This window comes from Ceratosolen solmsi, unplaced genomic scaffold, assembly GCF_000503995.2.
Source record: "Ceratosolen solmsi marchali unplaced genomic scaffold, CerSol_1.0 scaffold12, whole genome shotgun sequence".
NCBI lineage: Eukaryota > Metazoa > Arthropoda > Insecta > Hymenoptera > Agaonidae > Ceratosolen > Ceratosolen solmsi.
Genome location: NW_011948456.1, coordinates 587,828 through 608,058, shown reverse-complemented (window position 1 = coordinate 608,058; position 20,231 = coordinate 587,828). Strand labels below are relative to the sequence as shown.

Below are 20,231 nucleotides of genomic sequence, written 5' to 3'. Positions count from 1 at the left end.
TGAATAATTTCGAATATTAAACAATATCCGAAATTTAATGCAATTATTCTATTTAAATATCAATATAGGCAAAGAATGAAAAATCAATCAATTGTAAATGTTACGGATTGAAACAGTTGAAAGGCGGAATACAAAAGTGGGAGAGGTATGAGCGCGCGAAAAGTTGTTTATAAACACTAGCCTACGAACTCGAGAATTATATATACTCGAGAAATTCGATTCGAATATACGATGTCGAAACGATAAATATCGGCATAACAACAGACACCGGATCGCCACCGGCACCTACAAAATACCACGATAATATTTAAGGTCTGCGCTTCACGCACAGCGCTCAGTCTTGTTTCAGTCGAGTCTAGTAACAATCACGCAGGCATTACGACGGGCGCACTATTCAATCTTTCTCTCTCTCACAATTCAAGCTTCTTTGTACAGTCATCACTCACTGTAGCGATACAAGTACGTAATACTCAACTAGTAAGCAATCTAACAAGCCAATAGTGATGCCACATTATCAGAATCCGTTAACTAAACCGACAACTAAGGCAGCAGCGACCCGATTCCCCTTAGACGACTTCGGTACGACAGCGGCGGCTCTCACGCATACTACGACTACATCAACTCCTCACACCACGGAGAGGATACACACTCTCCTCAGCAAGTAACACAATTGAAGAAACTTCCCCAAATTATTCACTCACACCTGCATTCATACACTTTAGGATCATTAACTATTTATTATATTATTATATTTAAGAAAGGTAAGACAAGTACCATTACATGTAGTATTGAATTATTACATTGCCCCTTCCACTTGCCAGCAACACCTCCACCCACCATCAAAGGGAGGTTTTTAGTCTGATCCCAGACAGTAACACTTTAAAGAAGATATAATTGAAGTAAATAATTTGCATGAAAAAACGATTATATCAATTATATAAATCCTTTTCTTTTTTCAAGATTTATATTTATCGTTAATAATACACAAATTTTAAATATTAAAGTATGTAATTAATGAAAAGTTAAAAAATATATTATAAAAACTGACAGAAACAATAATTTAATTAACCGCTTTAAAAGATATTTTTTATCTTCATATTTATTTAATAAGTAGTTAAAATTAATAAAAAAAGTTATGTACAAATTGCTTAAAATTCCATTTCCGGTTTATTTGTTGTTGTATAAATAATTATTATTTTATATAGTGACAGATTTATCTATATGCATTATTTTTTTCGAATTTATTAATCAAGATGTTACTGTATTGCATGGAAAATTCAATCAAATAAAATATTTTGTTCTTTACTAGTTTCAGCTTTATATCTTTATTTTACATTTATATAATTAATTTATAATAGCAAAAATTTTTCCAATAATATTTTTATTAATAATTTTAAGTTATGAAAATTATAACGAATGTAAACTATTCTATCATCAATCAATCGACAAAAATATATAGTAACTTTTATTAACACGTGATTTTATGACTGAAGTAATTCCACGAAATTACGTAAACATCAGATAAAATACTGATTAATAATTAAGTCTCATGTTTAATCACAGATGCAATTGAAATTAGATAATTGAAAAAAATTCGAAAAGTAAAATAATAAATTAAAAAATTTATTGTTATTGTTTTTATTTTTAAATGTTAACGTTAAATAAAATTTTCATAACACTTTTATTCGAAATACAATATAGTATGTCCAATTTCATATGTATGTTAAAAATATGATAGAAATTTAAATAATTTTTATAATAATTTTGATTTTTTTATAAAATAAATTGTATATCTTAGCCTTGTTATTAATAATGGAAGATTTCGTATGTTCTTAATTAAAATGTAATAATTATAGGTTTTCCAATGACTAATGTTCGAAAGTTTGTATATTTTATGCGGTTCGAAGGATCGAATGTTTGAAAATGTATTTAATTTTCTGGCTCGAACTGCCAAGTTGAATAGTTCAGTTTATTTGTCGCTCGCCTTAGCTGTGCTTAGGAAAAGACATAGGTTGAAGAGCTGTAAATATGTACAGTGTGCACAAACTTCGTTAGGAGATCGTTTATTTGTTTTGTTGATAATTACACTATTGTTTTTTTGTATTCACTTCTCATGGTAGAGAGTGAATTATGTTCTACACAATGATGTAGTTTCTCCTTGGTAATGGTGACGATATCATCGATGACGTTATGGAGATCAGCAATGGATTTTGTATATTCTTTAAAGGGCAATATGGATTGATTTGAGGTCTATGCTAACGTTCTAAAGATTAGCAAGAAGAACCGATTATACTCATAATGGGAGTATGGGACTATATCGGTGGTAGTTATTCTCAATAAAGACTGCTGGTATACTGTCGTGTGAAGGAGGACCCGTTATTTCCTTGTATTGCAATCAGCCCTTAACTGGTTGTTAACTGTTTCGCACTGGAGAATTGAACACGTGTTTTTTGGAATGGCTGTACTGAGAAAGCGTGGAATGTGTGACTTTCTCTCTGTTGTATACTCCAAATTAATAGCGTGACTAGGGCATAAATGATTGATTAGGATGAATACTGATTTGGAGGAATAACTGACACTGTGTAATGAATAACTACTGAGTGATAACTACGACGAGTTTTGATGCGCGCTTCCTTAAATATCAAAACGGCAACTACAATAAGCTGGTAGCAATGCTTAGGTGCGGGCATATGGAGACTAGCAGCCTTGCAGAACGTTCGAGAATCTGAGCTTGGGCTGGTCGAGAATTCTGTGAAAGCCTTGGAAAATTCAAGGATCTAAGCTTTAAGCTACCTTCAAGAATTCTGCGTGTTAACTGTTTACAAAAATTCGAGGTCTAGAAAGCTTATAAAATTTCCGATAACCGAAGGCCTAAAAAAAAGTATGCTCCAATCCGAACAACTAAGGATTTTAAAAATTCAAACAAAATTCAAATATGGATATTGAACTTTCGAGGTATATAAAAATATCATCATGATCATTTTAATTTATCCTATTTCGGACAATAAAATACGAAATTAACTCTAATTAACTCTTGTAAATAGTAACTTATTTATTTTAATCACGATTTATATTTGTAAAAAAATATTTTTACAATTAAATATATAATAATCAAATTACAACACATAATAAAAATTTAAATTATGTTTAAGTTAAAAAAATACAATATTTTAAGTCAAATCTTTATTTTATAAATTAATTTCTACCTAAACAATTTTTTTAGTTAATTTATTTAGCTATTCACAATTTTAACAGTTATTAATAAAAATAATTAAATATTTACACATTATATTATTGAATATATTATCAAGATATTTAAATTTTTAATACACGAATTAAAGAATTACAAAATATTTTTTTAGTTTTAATTAATATTACAGTTTTAAAATATTTGTTTTGTATGTAAGGGTGTAGTAAATAAATTGTAAAATAATATTAGTTTGGTTATTTTTTTTATTTTTATTTGTTTCGTTAATTATGTTCTTTAAAATAAATACGTGTATATTTTTATATTTTTAATTTAATATTTTAAATATAAGACCTTATGTTTATTATATTACTATTTTTAAAAAACAGTAAATAATAGTTTTAATAAAAATACAGAATATTGAATACTTAATAAAGCCTTTATTTTAAGTATATGCAATAGTACAACTATTAAATTTCGCGGGCTTTATATAAAAATGTTCTCTGTAAGCCATATAAAAGTATGTTTATCGTCATACTAAATAATTAATAAAATCTAAAAAATAATACAATTGAAGCAATGTCAAGTGCAATTTCTTTTAAATAAAATCTCAATATATTAAATAGAAATTAAGATATGAATATTTTAAATAAGTGAACATAAGATGGTATAAGAACCCATATTTAATGTTGTAAGAATAGGAAAAGAAATGCAATTAACAAAATTATATAGCTGAATGTCGCATTGCAGATATTTCACATGTATTTTTTGTTTTATGTTATTCGAAATTTGTTTATTATGGAATTAGTCTCAATCATAAATTTGCGGTTCTATAAACGTATAATTTATGAACGTATTAAATTAAATTTTATTTTGGAGTATAGTCTTAAATAATTTGTTAAAATTTGAAATATTTTACCATCATATTATTATGCTGAAATTATTTTTTAGAAAAAGTGCAAATAATTAAAATATTAATGTAAAATGTAAAATGTAAATTAAAATTTAATAATTTGATAATTTAATTATAATTAGTAATAATAAAATAGTATTAAAAAATTATATAACTTTTATATACATAATGATAATGTAAAGACTATTTTCTTTAACTAAAAGGTAGGAAGAATTATTTTAAAAAATACTCAGTTTCATCTTGCTTTTAAAAGATGTTTAATTATACAGAATAACTAAAATTTATATTTTTATATTTATTAAAATGTATTCGTATAAATATTTAATGGAAAGAAATCAACTTCTAATCAATTATTAATATCTATTACTTCTTGATGCAAAATTTTTAATCCTAATAGAAATATTTATTAGGACTACTACTAATATTAAATTTGTTGAATTTTTTACCAAATTATTTCATAAACTCATTTACATGAACATATTACAATGTGTAAGTATAGATTTTATCATCTTTATTAAAGTAAATTTGGAGAGAATTTAATTTCGAAAAAAATAATTTCAATAATGCAATTTATTAAATTTTTCAATATATCCATACACTACAAGTATATTTAAATTTATTTTAAAAAAGTATGTTAATTAAATTATAATTTAAAAATATAATTTATTTTTTAATATAGATTCCATTATAGAATATATATTTTTTATCATTGCCTTGAAATTAAGAAACAAAATAATGACTTATTCTTTTAATTATACTTTATTTGCAGCTTTATTTCTTTATCACTGCAGTCTATTTTTTATATAAATATTCCTATAATCTAAATAATTTAAAAAGTGATGACTCATAGAACTTCATTTCATATATTATATTTTAACTACTTTTTGTAAATCTTATAGAACAACTGAATTACAATGTAAGTATAACACTTACTTTTTAATAAATTATTAAGTGTATGATATTGAACAAAATCCAAATTTGTTATGCAGTATACAGAATTGATAAAAATGTTTAAATCTCTTTCTACAACACTATAACGAAAACGAAGTTCACGGTTATTGCAGTTAATTAGTTTATAATATCATTCAATGTTTGACTTAAATATTTTAAAATATCTCATATGCTCCAACAAAATGAATATAGTAGAAACTATCTGGAACGAATTAAAATTGTATTTAATTCATTAATATTTGATCTTGGTTTATATTTATATATAATGTATGAAATGTTCACTTGTGGACTATATGATAAGAAATATGATATACCCAACATTTATATGGATTTATGGTTATATACGCAATAATTTCAATATCAATTTTATGAATTGATTAGTGTAAACAATTCAATTATAACATTTATATTTATCCTTTAGCTACAATAATTTTTTTTATACAAGTGAAAATAAAATATCGTTAATCTGTTTCCTTAATTCAATTTGTCATCATTATATTTTTTAAAGTTATAAATTGTGTGATAAAAATAGCCTTTAATTCTTTTTTTTCAAGGTTTTACATACATTTTCTCATTGATGTATCAAAGACTAAATATCCCTTATATTTCAGCTTTAATTTCCCTTTATATATATTAATAATGTAACATTGCACACCATATGTGTTCAAACTCCTATATTTCCACTTAGATAAAAGTAAATAATATTAATGTTAAACATTCGTACTATTTTCAAAATTACCTTTAAATAGATGTCAGAGAATGAAGGAATTAAAAATATAAACTTTCTTACATATTAGTTGTATATATATATATATGTCTATTTAAACCTCACCATTGTCACAATGCCAACACTTAAGTGTACTTCTTTATATTTTAGAATTGGAATCTTTGTAAATATCGAAAAATAATATTAATTGTTTCACGTATCTGAATATGAAACCCTTAAAAATTATTTTTACTTCTGTTCGCACTTATTAATGTTAAAATTACAACGTTGCTTTTCTTAACGTTTTTTGTTTTTTGATCTTTTACTTATTACAAATAATGCATGTAAAACACAGTGTTCAGAATGAAAATACAAATTAATAATTAACCAAGGTAAAAACAAATCCAACATAATTCATTTAAATTTAAGTGCTAGCCAATATTATATCAAAATTTTATAAAAATATCAATTGTAAATTTACATTTTATATTTCAGTTGAAATTGCATAAAAATGTCGGATAAACGAAAACAAGCAAGTAAATCGAATAAAATATATAAAATTATTGATCATACAAGAAGATATAGAAAAAGTATTACAGCTTCTTCTCTTGGAGAATTAATAAAAATTGCTCGAATGCTATATAATATTCCAACAAAAACCAATATAACTATTGTTTTGGAACAAGATGGTAAGATACATGTTGTAATTGTGTACATCAGTAATTATATATTTCATTTGTAAAAATACATCCTCTGGTTTCAGCATGTGTTTTTATTTAAAATCCAATATTTTCCCAAATTTTAGTATAATAACTAAAGGCATGAACTTAATTATTAATTTAGGATTCGTACAGAATTATTTTTGAATATGAAAAATTTTTATATTCTAGAAATTCAAGAAATCTTAATTAAACAAAGGAAGTGCACAAGTTTTATTGAATGATGGTCATAAAATATTTTTGTAAAACTCGAAATGTAATACTGTCTATAGAAAAAAGTCTAAAGAAAACCATGTATATAAATAGAAGTTTTCATTAATATATTTAAACATTATATTAAAGATCGGGTTCAAATTTAACCTTATAGAATAAGCTAATTACAAATATGCTATTAACTAATAAAATAATTTACTGAAGTAAAAACGATTTGATATCTATAATGAATAAAATACATTTAATATTTATCAGTAATGCAATTTTTGTTACTACTACGTATAATCTTATGATATATATCGAGATTCTCTCTTAGTTTTTAACTTTTTAGCTATTATTGTTTTAGTTATATCTAAAATTTTTTATTTTTAACTCACAATTGGTATTTATTTTTTCATATCTACTTATGTTAGAAATAGATAAACACTATATGCTTTAATATTACATGTTTTGTTTCTCAAACTAAATAATTATAATTTATATATATATCTTATTATATTGAAATTCTATTATTTTTAACTCCTAAAGTGAAATGTTATGTTTTATGTAAAAAGCACACATACTTTATATACATCCATATATCGATGTAGAATATGAAAAATTAGTTTTGAAAATTATTATTAAGAACAGATTAAACTATTTAAATAATAAAAAATATAAATATTGAAATAATAAGATTCATAGTTGATAATCACAAAATGATTTTGAGATGATCAGCTATCATTGCTTAATCCTAAAGTGATGCTCGCAGCTCCAAATAACCTTAACGTAGTTAATTTAATAAAAGCGGGTTTACGAAGACGTATAATGAATTATTAACTAAATTATTATTTAAGTTTTCATATCAGGAGATTATTTCCGGTCCTTCGTTGGGTAAAAGAAAAATTATAATTATGTCTTGAAATATTACAACATCAAGTTATTTTAAAAGTATGTTTTTTGAATTGTTTAATTTTTAAGTAATTAAACAATTACTTTTATCTCATAATTGAAAAATATTTCTACAGGAAGATCAATGGATTATGTTTTTAGAATTGTACTGTGGATCTGTAATAATTGAGAATACAAAACTTAATTTTGTATATGATAATTTTATTATTATATAATAAAATGTTAAAATAATTTTCATGTTAGGAACAGAAATTGATGATGAAGAATATTTTGCTACTTTCAAAACAAATACGAATCTTATGATTCTTTATGGAAATCAGAAGTGGATTGTAACAGAAACAAAAACATCAAAATGTGACTTTTTTACTGTTGATGATACTGATAGCAAAAAAAGTCTTAATGATGCACAATATCAATATCTTAAAATCAAATCATTAATATGTTCTCTAAAAGCTGAGCCATCTCGTATATCTTTATTGACTGGAGCTGATGTTGAAAAACTTAGTGATATAAATTTAGATAATTTTGTGGATGTTATTTCAAATGGGTAAATATTAACTTATTAACTATAAAATTAAATTTTATAGACATTTAATTCTATACAGATATTCGCAATTTTATTATTTGTTTTTCCAAGTACCTTTTTTATTTATTTAACGTATATTTTTTACAACAAAGCATAAATCATTTTTTATTTCAGTTATATAAGCGGACAAAAATAAAAATGCAATCAATTGTGAAATTCATACTATATAATATTTTATATTAATGAGGTTCACACTTATAACTGTTAGTTAGTTAACAAAACAAAAAATATGTCTAGAATTATTTTACTAATTTCAAAATACTTTAACAATCAATCTGATTGTTATTAAAAAAATTTTCAAGTATAATATATTTTTCTAAAGATAAATTCTCAAAAAGTTTCTTTACTACAAACACGATTTTAAATTTATACTTTTGAAAATCTCATTTACATTTAACAAAAATATACAGATTTGGTTAAAAGTAAACTTGTTAAAAGTTTTTATATCATTTATATAGTATATCAACATCTTTGCAATGACAAACAGTAACAATAAATTAAATTCATTATTGTGAAGTATTGTGTTTATTGTGTGTAGGAAATTTTAAGAAAGTGCTAAAATATTTGTAATATGAAAATAACATTTTATTAGAATTAGTTATTTGCTGTAATAGTTTTAAATTCTTATTAAAATAAGCAGAAATACAATTTATATTTTCTATGCTTGAAGTCCTTGTAAATTCAATTATTATTATAGCAGGCTAATATCAGCTTTATGATGTAAAATGTAGTTTTAAACAATAATCAAATATTTTAAGTTAAAAATCACCTCAATTAATTATAAGAATTGGAAAAAATCATTGTTAAACACTGGCGCTACTTTGTTTCCATGTAGTAGATTTTAAAATATTTCATATATTGTATGTGTATATATATAAATAGTACAACCCAATAATCTGATATGTATTTCAAATGAAACTGTTACATAAATTGACAGTGAAAATAAAACTAAATGATGAAATTAAATTTTTGTACAGATTTTTTACAGATCGGTGTAAAACCTATTGATATTTTTGCACGAATCATTCTTATATTTTTTTTATTTTAGATATATATTTAAGGATAATACTATAGTATTTAACTGTATAAAAATATTTTATTTCAATTAAATTTCCTTTCAAGTATATAATTTACGTAAATATAAAAAATAAACTCTGTTGAAAGTTATTCTATAACAAAAAAAATGTATAGTTAATAAAGACTAGTATTTAAATATATGACTTATTTCTTAATATTTATTTAAAGTTATCTTAATATATAAACGCAATATTTAAAAAAAATACGTTATGATTTTCTGTTCCAGGATATTTTTTGAACAACTTAAAGAAAGTTTAAGTAAATTTCTTGCGGAAAAACGGCAGGTACATGAATCTATAGATCTTCTTCAAGTGCTGACAAGTAATACAAATGTTCAATTAATGTAAATGAAATTAAATTCTAAAAGTGTTAATAAAAATTTATTTTATTTTATTTATTCGATTGAAGTGCTCAAAATACTTGATAGATTAAAAAAAAACTTTCTTTTTAAAATAAGATTAGTACTTTCTTATATTTACTGTTAATAAATATAAATGTATCTAAATTAATTTGTTATAATTTCATATGGGAAAATATCCGAATCTTAGTTATTTAAAAAATTTTATAAATTTTATATTTATTTTGTTACAATGCATTCATATAGGTTTGTTTTGAATATAATTCATTCAATTTTAATTGTTCTAAATTTTATTATAAATTATATAAATATATATACTTGTTTAGCGTACAATAATTATTTATACAGTTACATACCTGGCAATATTTTCTTTCATTTAAAACTAAAGCTTAAAGTTAGGAATCCAAGTCTTACACTATTTTTGGAAATATCAAGTACTACTGTAATTAAATTTATATCTTATTATTATATCTTATTGGATATTATAATATTTACATATAATAATACTTCAAAATAATTACATGTTTCAGAAATTAATTCAAATATATAGTTGTACATTAGAAGGGTCATAAATATTTGTAATTTATACAAAAATTAAGTTATTTAATAGAAGGGTAAGAATATTAAGGCTCATGGAAGAATTCAATATAAATCTACTAGTGATTACACTGATAAAGAAAAATATTGTTATTTATACTGAAAGTATTAATGCGACCTTATTGATAACTTCATTATAATATTCAAATCGTAGATTAATAAAAATTTACTAAACAGTATCAGAATAGAGATTGCAGTTCATATGTACATTAATATATAATCGGGTAAAGGTTATATAATATTATGCTTCAGCTGTTTTTCGTTTCACGTGTATTACATATAAATTTATCCATATAGCATTTATTTCGCAGTCAATGTCGTCATAATAAAAAATAAAAATAATTAGTATTTATATACTCATGTAATATTCGTCTATCCATAAGAGCTACGTCGCTTACTTGTTTCAATATTACATTCTTTATATGTATCCTTATCAAGCGAGTTATGCCGTTTAATCCATACTATGTGTTCGAAAGTATTTGATTTTCTGGCTCAAACCGCCAATGTTCGATAGTTCAATTTAATTTGTCACCCGCCTTAGCGGATGCTTAGGTAAAGACTTAAGTGGAAGGGCTGTAGAGATATACAGTGTGTGCAGACTTCGTTAATATTGTTTATTATGGCTTATTGACAATTATACTATTGATTGAATATGAATTGAATTCATTTCTCAGGAGAGTGTGAACTATGTTCAATCACAAAGATGTAGTTGCTCCTTGTTGATGGTGTCAAAGTTATTGCTGAACGATCAGCAATATATTATGCACACTCTTTAGAAAGAAGTATAGATTATTTATGTAATTGAGGCCTTTGCTAATGTTGTAAAGAGTTGTGCATACTCAATTAAAGGGAGTATGGCTTAGTCATGTAAAAGTTACCCTCAATAGAGTCAACTGGTGTACATTCGTGATGTCAAGCGCTTCGATACCATACTTCTTGTAATGCAGTCAGCACCCTTGACTGCTTGTTAACTGATGCGCACTGGGAGTGACATGTGTTCTTTCTATAATGGCTTCACTGAGAGAGAGCGACTGTTCCATGGCAGTCCTGCTAGGACAGACCGTGTTCCTTCGATGGCGTCCCAACCAAGAGACAGCGAGTAGTTCCTGAGTGACTAGTTCATAGCTGAATAGCGCGTCTTGACACGTGTTTGCTTTAAAATGCTAGTTAATACTGAAAATAATAGAGGCGATTGTGCCTCTTTCTCGGATGTAACAACTTTTTCCAGATGTCCAATGACCGTTAGAGTTTTGGTTTGTTATACATCTGGGGATGTATAACACTCGCGAGAGGTCACACTATCATTTATTAATACATAATATTTTATGTAAGTGATTGATTTATATTTCATAAAATATTTACAAAAAATGGGTAAATAGACTCAATAAACAAAGAACTATATATTGACAATAACATTAGGTATTCAATATTTATGAAATAATATAATTTAAAATAGTTTGTTTCTTTACGCCCATTAAAAATCTCCATTTATCAATTCGCTACTCTTTGTTCACGTCATTAAAATTTGAATATGCTATCGATTTCTAGAAATCTCATCTTTTAACATATTTCTATTATCTATTATATAAATATATATCTATAACCAGTATTCATTTTTTATATCACATTGTCTTTACAAAAATCTCAATATCAAGTTCTATATATTATTCTTCATCTTAGAGATTCAGCTTGTATTTTTCGAAAGTAATCATAAACATAATTATATATCATTTTAATTCTTAGTAAATTAATAAATATGGATACTTTTTTAAATGTAAGATATAATTGTATTATATTTATTAAAAAAATTAATATTTAAAGGAAAAATTATATTATCTGGTTGGAATTCCAGCCACCAGTATGATCGCAGATCACGGTGTGTGGATTAGACCGTACCACTGGTTTTATGGCGATGGGGGGGGGGAGGTTAATGCATCAACTCAGAGTAAATACAATTGATTTTAGTAACCTTTATTTAAGTAGTTGTTACAGTGGTCTGGGTGTTCTTAATTATGGTGAGAATTGTTGATTGTAGTGACTAGGCAGCTGATTATTAAATCGAAACATCGTCTGGGAGTGCAAGCTTCGTAAGGTATCTCGGGAGTAATAATTCCGGGTTCTAGTTTATAAATCAACGGAGTCTTTTTTATTCGATAGTCATCTGTCGTTTGAGTCACGCTTGAATTATATTAGGCATTAGTCGGCTCGCAGAGCTTTGACGCTTACGGCGACGCTCGAATCGTACCAAGCGAGATTCAGCTCGCGACTGATTAGGCATTTGACTCGACGTTGGACTAGACTGAGTGATATTCGGCTCGTGGCGGTGGTGGCGATTATTACGAATAGTTGTCGCCCTCTATTATGGTTTGATCAAAACCACTTTATTGTGGCATGACCGGTAAAATCTGTTCGAAATCTGTATCTAAAGTAGAAACTGCAATATTTGATCCAATTGAAAATGTAAATAATGAAGATATTTCTACATCTTGTTACGAAAAAGTAAATACTCAAATCCTTCATCCTGATTCAAATAGCAACAAAAATGATGATTTAAAATTAAAATTTGGGTTGTATAAATCCGAATCTAATAAAAATTGTTCAGAAATAAAAAGACTAGATTTAAATTGTTTACATCTATCAAATACTTCACATACAGTGGAATTAAGATCAAGATCTTCATCAAAATATGTATCTAGATATAGATCTAGATCTCTTTCTTTAAATGCAAGTTCTACATCAAAATTGTATTCAAAATCATGTTTTCCGTTAAGATCGTGGTCATCATCGAAACAGTTAGAAAAGGTCTACGACTGTATAAAACAATTAAGACCACGATCAAGATCCACATCTGAGTTTATATCTATAACAAAATCTACTATAAAATCATGGTCAAAATTGATGTCCAAATCAAGGACTAGATTATCAAGGTCAAAGTCGAGGACCAAATCATCAAAAAGAAAATTAAGGGCTCGATCATCGAGACCAAAATCTAAACAAAGAACAATATTGAGATCAAAATCTCATTCTAGATCTCACTCAAGATCTTATTCTTCAAATTCTTCGATTAGTAGTCAAAGTACAGATTCAATTACAGAATCTAAAAATGTAATTAAAGTAAATTGTGAAAATGAAAATACTTTATTTGGAAACAAAATGATTAAAAAATTTTCGGAATCAAATAAAAATTTAAAAGAAAAATTTGAAAAAAAATTAGATTTTCAAACTGTTAATAATGAATGTACTGATATACTTATTGATAGTTTTAATATTAAACAATCTGAAGAAACAGATGAATCTGATAACGAGAAAAATATTATTTCCAGTGGATAGTAAGTTCTGTTTAAATTTTTATATTAATTAAAAAATAAATTAGTATTTATTTGATATTTTACAATTTTATATTTTATTTTTAATTGTATAGTTAACTAAATGTTTTCTTTGAAATGAAATGAAATGAAAAGCAAAATTAAAAATTATAATAATTTTTATTAATAAATATCATTATTTCTTTTCCAACATTACTATTGATAAAATATTGTCATTGAATATTACTGTATAATAAGGAATTTTGTAAATGAAGAATGTAAATAGATTTTGGAATGTGTCAATGTGCTGAATAGGAAATGAAAAAATTTTAAATTGTTACTTTCATATATTTTGAAATAAAAATAATGTGTAATCGCTATTCGATTGTTACGAATGGGATAGTTAGTTTTTTGTGTTGTACACTAACAAAAATTAAAAAGTAATAATAAATTTTTATAATATTAATATGCACAAAAAATAATTATAATCTCGTTTAGTCAACATAAAACAATAAAAAGTAATATTTCTAACGAATGATTTAAAATAATAAATTGTATTAATACTACATTTGCAAATCAGTGGTAATTTTAGAATTTTTCTTATATTAATTAATACTTTTGTATTACAATTTGTTTTAATTTCATAGAGCACAAATAATTAATTTGTTTATAAAATAATAAAGCAATCAAATCGTACATTGACCAATGTTTTTATTTGAGTAAGATAGATTAGATTAGATTACTCAGCAATAAATATTTGATACTACCTTTTCATTTATATTATTTACTCGATGGATATTCCATTGGTACCAAATACTTGAGATATATAATGTTTGAATGTTTGTCTCTACTTAAATTATCAATCTTCTGAACCTAATTAACATATAATAGAAGTTTTATCCTAAGAGAAAAGATAATTAAATACCTAATGTTAATGCATATATATAAATAATTTGTAATGTATATAATGTTAAAAAATGAACGGTATTTTACCATCAAACCGTTAACATCAGTGATTCATTGGGATTAAGTAACTTTTATTACGTTATTACTTTAAAATTGATAAGATTTGTTCTTCGATTTATTCATTTTCATATTGATTATCACTTGTGCATTTGACTGTAACAAGATTCACTATTAATTAGTTAATTAAATTGATAATAGTAACTGCTTGGAATTCCAGCCACCAGTATGATCGCAGATCACGGTGGATGGATTAGACCGTACCGCCGGTTTAATGGTGATGGGGGGAGGGGATAGGTGAGAGGTTAATGCATCAACTCAGAGTAAATACAATTGGTTTTAGTGACCTTTATTTAAGTAGTTATTACAGTATTGTAGGTGTTCTTTGTGTTGTAAAAGAATTGTTGAATGTAGTGACTAGGCAGCTGATTATTAAGTCGAAACATCGTCTGGGAGTGCAAGCTTTGTAAGGTAAATTCCGGGTTTTATTTTACAGTCATGTGTCGTGTGAGTCGCGCTTGAATTATATTGGGCATTAGTTGGCTCGCGGAGCTTTGACGTTTACGGCGACGCTCGAATCGTACCAAGCGAGATTCGGCTCGTGGCGGTCGTGGGGATTATTACGAATATTTGTCGCCCTCTTTTGTGGTTTGATCAAAACCAATTTGTTGTGGTGTGACCGGTAATGTCTCGCAGTACTAATTTTAGACTTAGGCAGGGGTCTACTGTCAGGATCGGTGCCCTCTCTTACGGTTTGCTAGGGAATCAAGTCAGAAGGCTTTTCTGATACGGTAGACGTGGGCCGCGAATGATCAAGAAACGTTTTTCCCGGATAGCATGATCGGTAAGGTCTCGCCCTGATAACGAGCATTAGGTCGGGCTCTATAATATCTAAATAAAACCCGGCTCTATATAATATAATAAATCTATAATAAATATGATAGACGTAGGCCGGGGTGCGGTCACGAGAAATAGGCGAGGATTTACGTCAAGTGTGAATAATATTGATAGCTGGCATAGTGGATGGAGGCTTGCTGGCAAGCGGAAGGGGCAATGCAATAATTCAATACTGCCTTTAGAGTGTAGTATCTTTCCCTTTACTGAATATAATAAATATAATAAATAGTCAGTGATCTATGGATGTCGAAATGAATGGATGAGAGTTTCTTCAATTAATATTAGTGACGATAATTCTGTAAGTGTATTCTTGATAGCCTGGAGCCTGATTCTCCTTCTCCTTATGAATTCGTAGAAGTAGTAGGAGACTCGCGCTGGTAGGGGCAGCGAGTTGGGTCCGTCTTAGCCGCTGGCCTAGGATGAGCGCTGTAGTTGGCTAGTGGTGGGAGGATGTCCGTGTGACGTTTTTCCCGGGTAGCATGATCGGTATGTGTAAAAAAACAGCCAATATATATTTTCTTTTCAATCAATAGCGTTTGTTTATGAAAATTTATAAATAACTAATATTGTATTTTATCTTTGCTTGAATCCTAATTTAGTACAATCTTGAATTTAACTAAATTCGCTTGTTTTGTTTCGAAATCATTTATCTGAGTTTTAATAAATGTTAAATCATTTAAATTGAGCTTATTTGTACATAAGCTCTATTACTTTTCACTTGATTACTAAAGGAAAAGTTAGCTAAAAAGCTTAAGCTTTTTTAATATTTTTCTTTGACATCCATTTTTAAAAAATTAAGTAGAAGCAACCCACCTATGATTACACTCATCTTATTTTATCCATAAAAATTTGAACCCAGCAGCATCAGTATCAAAATAAGTGAATTTAGTTAAATTTACTGTGACATAGATGTTTTATATGTATTAACAAAAACTATTTAATACAAAATATGAAATCATGTATACATATTATAAATATATAACGTATTTGTTATATCTGTTATAAAATATGCATTATAAATTACAATTTATAGCAAAATTTTTGACATATTTTAATATATCTACTTATATAATATTGTTAGTTTCAATTAAAATATTTTATTTTTTACAATAGAAAATAGATTTTTTATACTTACTAAATACAATAAATTTTATTTCTCAAAATAAACGTATAAATACGTGTTTCATAACATCAAACGAAAGGTTTTTATTTCTAACACGGTAATGATGCTAAAATTATAAAATAACCGTTATATTTGTAATATTCACAATAATACGTTATTATCTGGACTAATTTTGGGTAAATCATGTTAATTATTATTAAATTTCAAACTAAATGTTGATTTCCGAACCGATCAAAAGCTAATTTTCAAACATGTATGTAATTATGAAATTTCCTTTAAAACAAAATGTGGAAAAAGAGATTATGATTCCATCTCTTGTTTCTTTAGGACATCCAAAATAAAAGCTTACGTTTTAATTTTAAATTGAATAAATATTACAATAAGTATTAATAATAAAATAACAATATGCTTAAAAAAAGAAGGCTGTTAATTATATGAATATACAAGTACATAAAATTTTAAGAATAGTTATCAAAAATATTTATGCGCAGTTCTTATAGTATATAAATATATACTTTTTAAAATTTAGACGATGAGTATTATTAATCTATAATATACACTTTAAACTGCAATTTCATGAATTATCACTTATTTAATTACATTCATTGCATTGAGAATTTATATTTTTACTAATCAACAAAATATAAAATATTTTTATTTAAGTATAAAATTAACCTTAAGTAATAGGTAATAACAAACAATACAAGTATATTGTTTATGATTTCAGAATATTTTATCAAATTTTATCTGATAAATGTTTTTGTTATAAATTCCATAATGCAAATTTATAAATATGAATTCTATATTATGAATAACATTACCGTAATATAATCGTCAAATATATTTTTGTAAATGTTTATTTGGTATTTCATTTTCACTTGTCAATCTTTTCTTATTTTCACATTTATAATTGATATTATTTATTATATACCGTTGTAATATTCTAATAATTACAAATACTAGAAAACTAAACTTCACAAATTAATTAGATTTTGAATGGTTTAAACTATGTATTTTTAATTTAATTGGTAAATCAGTAAATATTTTATTTATTTCCCAATTTTCCAATGTATTATATTTTTTAAAATATTTAGTATTTGATAATTGATCTATTTTTGCATTATTATACACGAGATTTTCTATTGCTCTCTTTGAATTTAGAGGTTTTTGCAATTTCTTTTGATCAGATAATTTTCTCAACGATACTGTATCGACACAAATTGTTTGAGTAGTATATTTAGTTTTACATAAAACTGGACATGTTAAATCACCTTTTACATTCAAATTATAAAGATATGCTAGACGACGTAATTTTTCACGTTCAAATTGTCGCATTGGATATAATTTTAGTTTAGTTTGATTTGAATCTTGTAAAAATCTAGAAATTTTTTCATTAACTGATGTAATAATAGAGTATCCAGGGATATTATTAACATGCCTACGACCAGCAAGAATTTCACGACCATTTAAACCATCACGAATACATTGAATTTTTTGTTTATAATTTCTTTTTGATTCTTCATTGAAATGTTCAATATTTAAATGTATTAAAGATTGAAATGCAGTATTAAATGGTAACTTTTCTTCGTTTTTATTTTCTGAATCATCCCACCAATTTGAATCTCCGATCCAATCTGATTGTTCATCATCACCTACAATTATTAATAACGGGTTTAAAAAATAATTGTTGTAACATTTAATAATAATATAAAAACTATCTGCAATAATTAAGTATATTGGAAACAGCATCATAATAAGTATTAAATTTAATTTCTTATATTGGAGTACAAATAATCATAAATAATATTTATATTTTTTTATTCGTACTGTATAGTTGTCTTAAGTTTCCTTATTTTCATAGAATGAATCACTATTGTTTTCTTCGTAAAAGATTACCTTTATCAGGCGTATCAAGGAAATTGAAGTACTTTATTAAAACAACTATTGTTTATCTTTAAATTTATATTATATATTTGTAGTTAATTTTTTATTTTAATTATTAAATATGAATTTTGAATTTAATAAAATAATACAACTAATTCTTTTAATTAAATTTTATACAATGTTTTACAAGTTTTTTATAATGCAATTTAATATGTATTTGTTGCAGAAGAAATAGAATTTCAAATGAATTATATGGTACCAATCCTTAAAATCTTGTCTTTATTTATCTATTTAGATAAGCATCTTATTGCTAGTATATTTTATAATTTTATTTTCATTATCATATAATTTAATCGATTTATTTTTAGATTATATATACACTTTATCATGAAAATTAATCACACAGATTATATTATAATTTTTTACCAACGAAGACATTAAAACATCACTGAATTAACGCGCATCTTTATATATATGTTCAATAAGGTAAGATAGTATTTTGATATTTAATATTACAAAAATGCAAATACATTTTAATTTGTAAAATTTTATATCTCTTTTTAATTATATCTGAAGTATTGAAATATTTTTATATGATTAATTTATATACATGATTTTAATAAAATATTATAGAAATAAGTAATCATGGATTAGTATAACCAGAATTTTTTAATATATAAAGGTACTTGTTATTTAATAGTAATCTGCATCTGTATAAATTATAAACATACAAACGTATTACAAATAACTTCGAATGTATAAATAGTATTGCAAAATATTGAACTTCATAAAAATTAAAGTAAAGTTCAACAAATTTCGGAGAATGAACATGTGTTCGAATTTATAGTGATGTCATTCTTGGCTTGAACTGCCAATGCTTCAATAGCTTAATTTGCCGCCCGCCCTAGCAGACGCTCAGGAAAGAGTTAGGTGGTAGGGCTGTAAAAGAGTCGTGAGAGTTGGTTAATTATACATTTATTATACAATTTATTACACTATTTACATATGGTTGTTGTAGAATCTTCTTAAATCTAATGTAAAGATACGATTTCTTGAACGGCTTCTTATATAGGAGGTTTCACTACACAAGATGCTCTTGAAATTGTTGAATTGATGTTGAATCGAAAGGTTTGAAAAGACAGATAATTACTGCACACTTCTTGTCAGGGAGTGTGAGATAATGTAAATGGTTGTGTTGTGCCGGTTTTGCCGCAGGCTGGCAATAATTGAGTAGATAACGTGAATTTGTATACTTACAGCGATATCGTAGTTTTGTTCTGATCCAGGGGTGAGTTGGTCACCAGGGCACGCGGCAAAGCAAATGCGTATACGATGACTCTTATATTCACAGGGATGCGGTAGTCTTGTTCTGATTCAGGGGTTAGTTGATCACCAGGGCACGCGGCAAAGCAAATGCGTGCAGGATGATTCTTATACTCACTGGGATCCAGTAGTCTTAGGCTGGTCAGTGGTCTTTGCAATATACTTGTCTCTAATTTATTAACACGTATTACTACGTTGAGTTATCTTTAGACTTGGCTTCCATAGATAATTGTTCTCTATTACTTGACTTTCCTTCTGTTAGCCCTTGACTGCCCACGCGAACCGTTTTCTCGAATTCTTTCTGCAGATAGCCCTTGGCTGCCAACGTGGACAGCGTGTTCCAATTGTCCTCCGCGGACAGCGACCTCCGCTGTCTTGTCCCCACCTTTAAAGCCTCTTGCCATGAGTCTTCACTCAAGGAGCTTCTGGTCTTAGTTTTCCATTCAGAGCGCGCTGCTTTTCGGCGTTATGCTAATTGTACACACCCTTTTCCCACTTCTGAGGAAATTAGGCATGGACAAGGAGAATGTCGGAAGAG

The 20,231-nt window shown here is 26.2% G+C and overlaps 2 protein-coding genes across 3 annotated transcripts in view; one reads left to right on the top strand and one right to left on the bottom strand.

Moving 5' to 3' along the window:
• The first annotated feature begins 6,251 nt into the window (after positions 1-6,251).
• Positions 6,252-9,626, top strand: LOC105366796 (DNA fragmentation factor subunit alpha). 2 transcript variants are annotated; one of them, XM_011505355.1, is made up of 3 exons: positions 6,252-6,446; positions 7,830-8,127; positions 9,470-9,626. In XM_011505355.1, the coding sequence occupies exons 1-3, from the start codon at positions 6,269-6,271 to the stop codon at positions 9,588-9,590; spliced, it is 597 nt and encodes a 198-aa protein (XP_011503657.1). In that variant the 5' UTR covers positions 6,252-6,268; the 3' UTR covers positions 9,591-9,626. The 2 variants fall into 2 exon arrangements, with proteins under 2 accessions (XP_011503657.1, XP_011503656.1); XM_011505354.1 differs by having other exon boundaries at positions 7,824-8,127.
• Positions 9,627-12,579: 2,953 nt separating this feature from the next.
• The window catches only part of LOC105366806 (uncharacterized), a 22,162-nt gene continuing 14,510 nt past the window's right edge, over positions 12,580-20,231 (bottom strand). Inside the window, 5 exon segments of the mRNA XM_011505365.1 lie at positions 12,580-12,632; positions 12,831-12,929; positions 13,029-13,187; positions 13,291-13,295; positions 17,550-18,138. Coding sequence (XP_011503667.1) covers positions 12,580-12,632; positions 12,831-12,929; positions 13,029-13,187; positions 13,291-13,295; positions 17,550-18,138 — 905 coding nt within the window.

Excerpts from the sequence above, each read along its gene's own strand:
- LOC105366796 (XM_011505354.1), top strand. The coding sequence starts at position 6,269 with ATGTCGGATAAACGAAAACAAGCAAGTAAATCGAATAAAATATATAAA. Across the intron at positions 6,447-7,823 it reads TATTGTTTTGGAACAAGATG|GAACAGAAATTGATGATGAA; the intron begins GTAAGATACATG and ends TTTTCATGTTAG. Across the intron at positions 8,128-9,469 it reads GTGGATGTTATTTCAAATGG|GATATTTTTTGAACAACTTA; the intron begins GTAAATATTAAC and ends TTTCTGTTCCAG.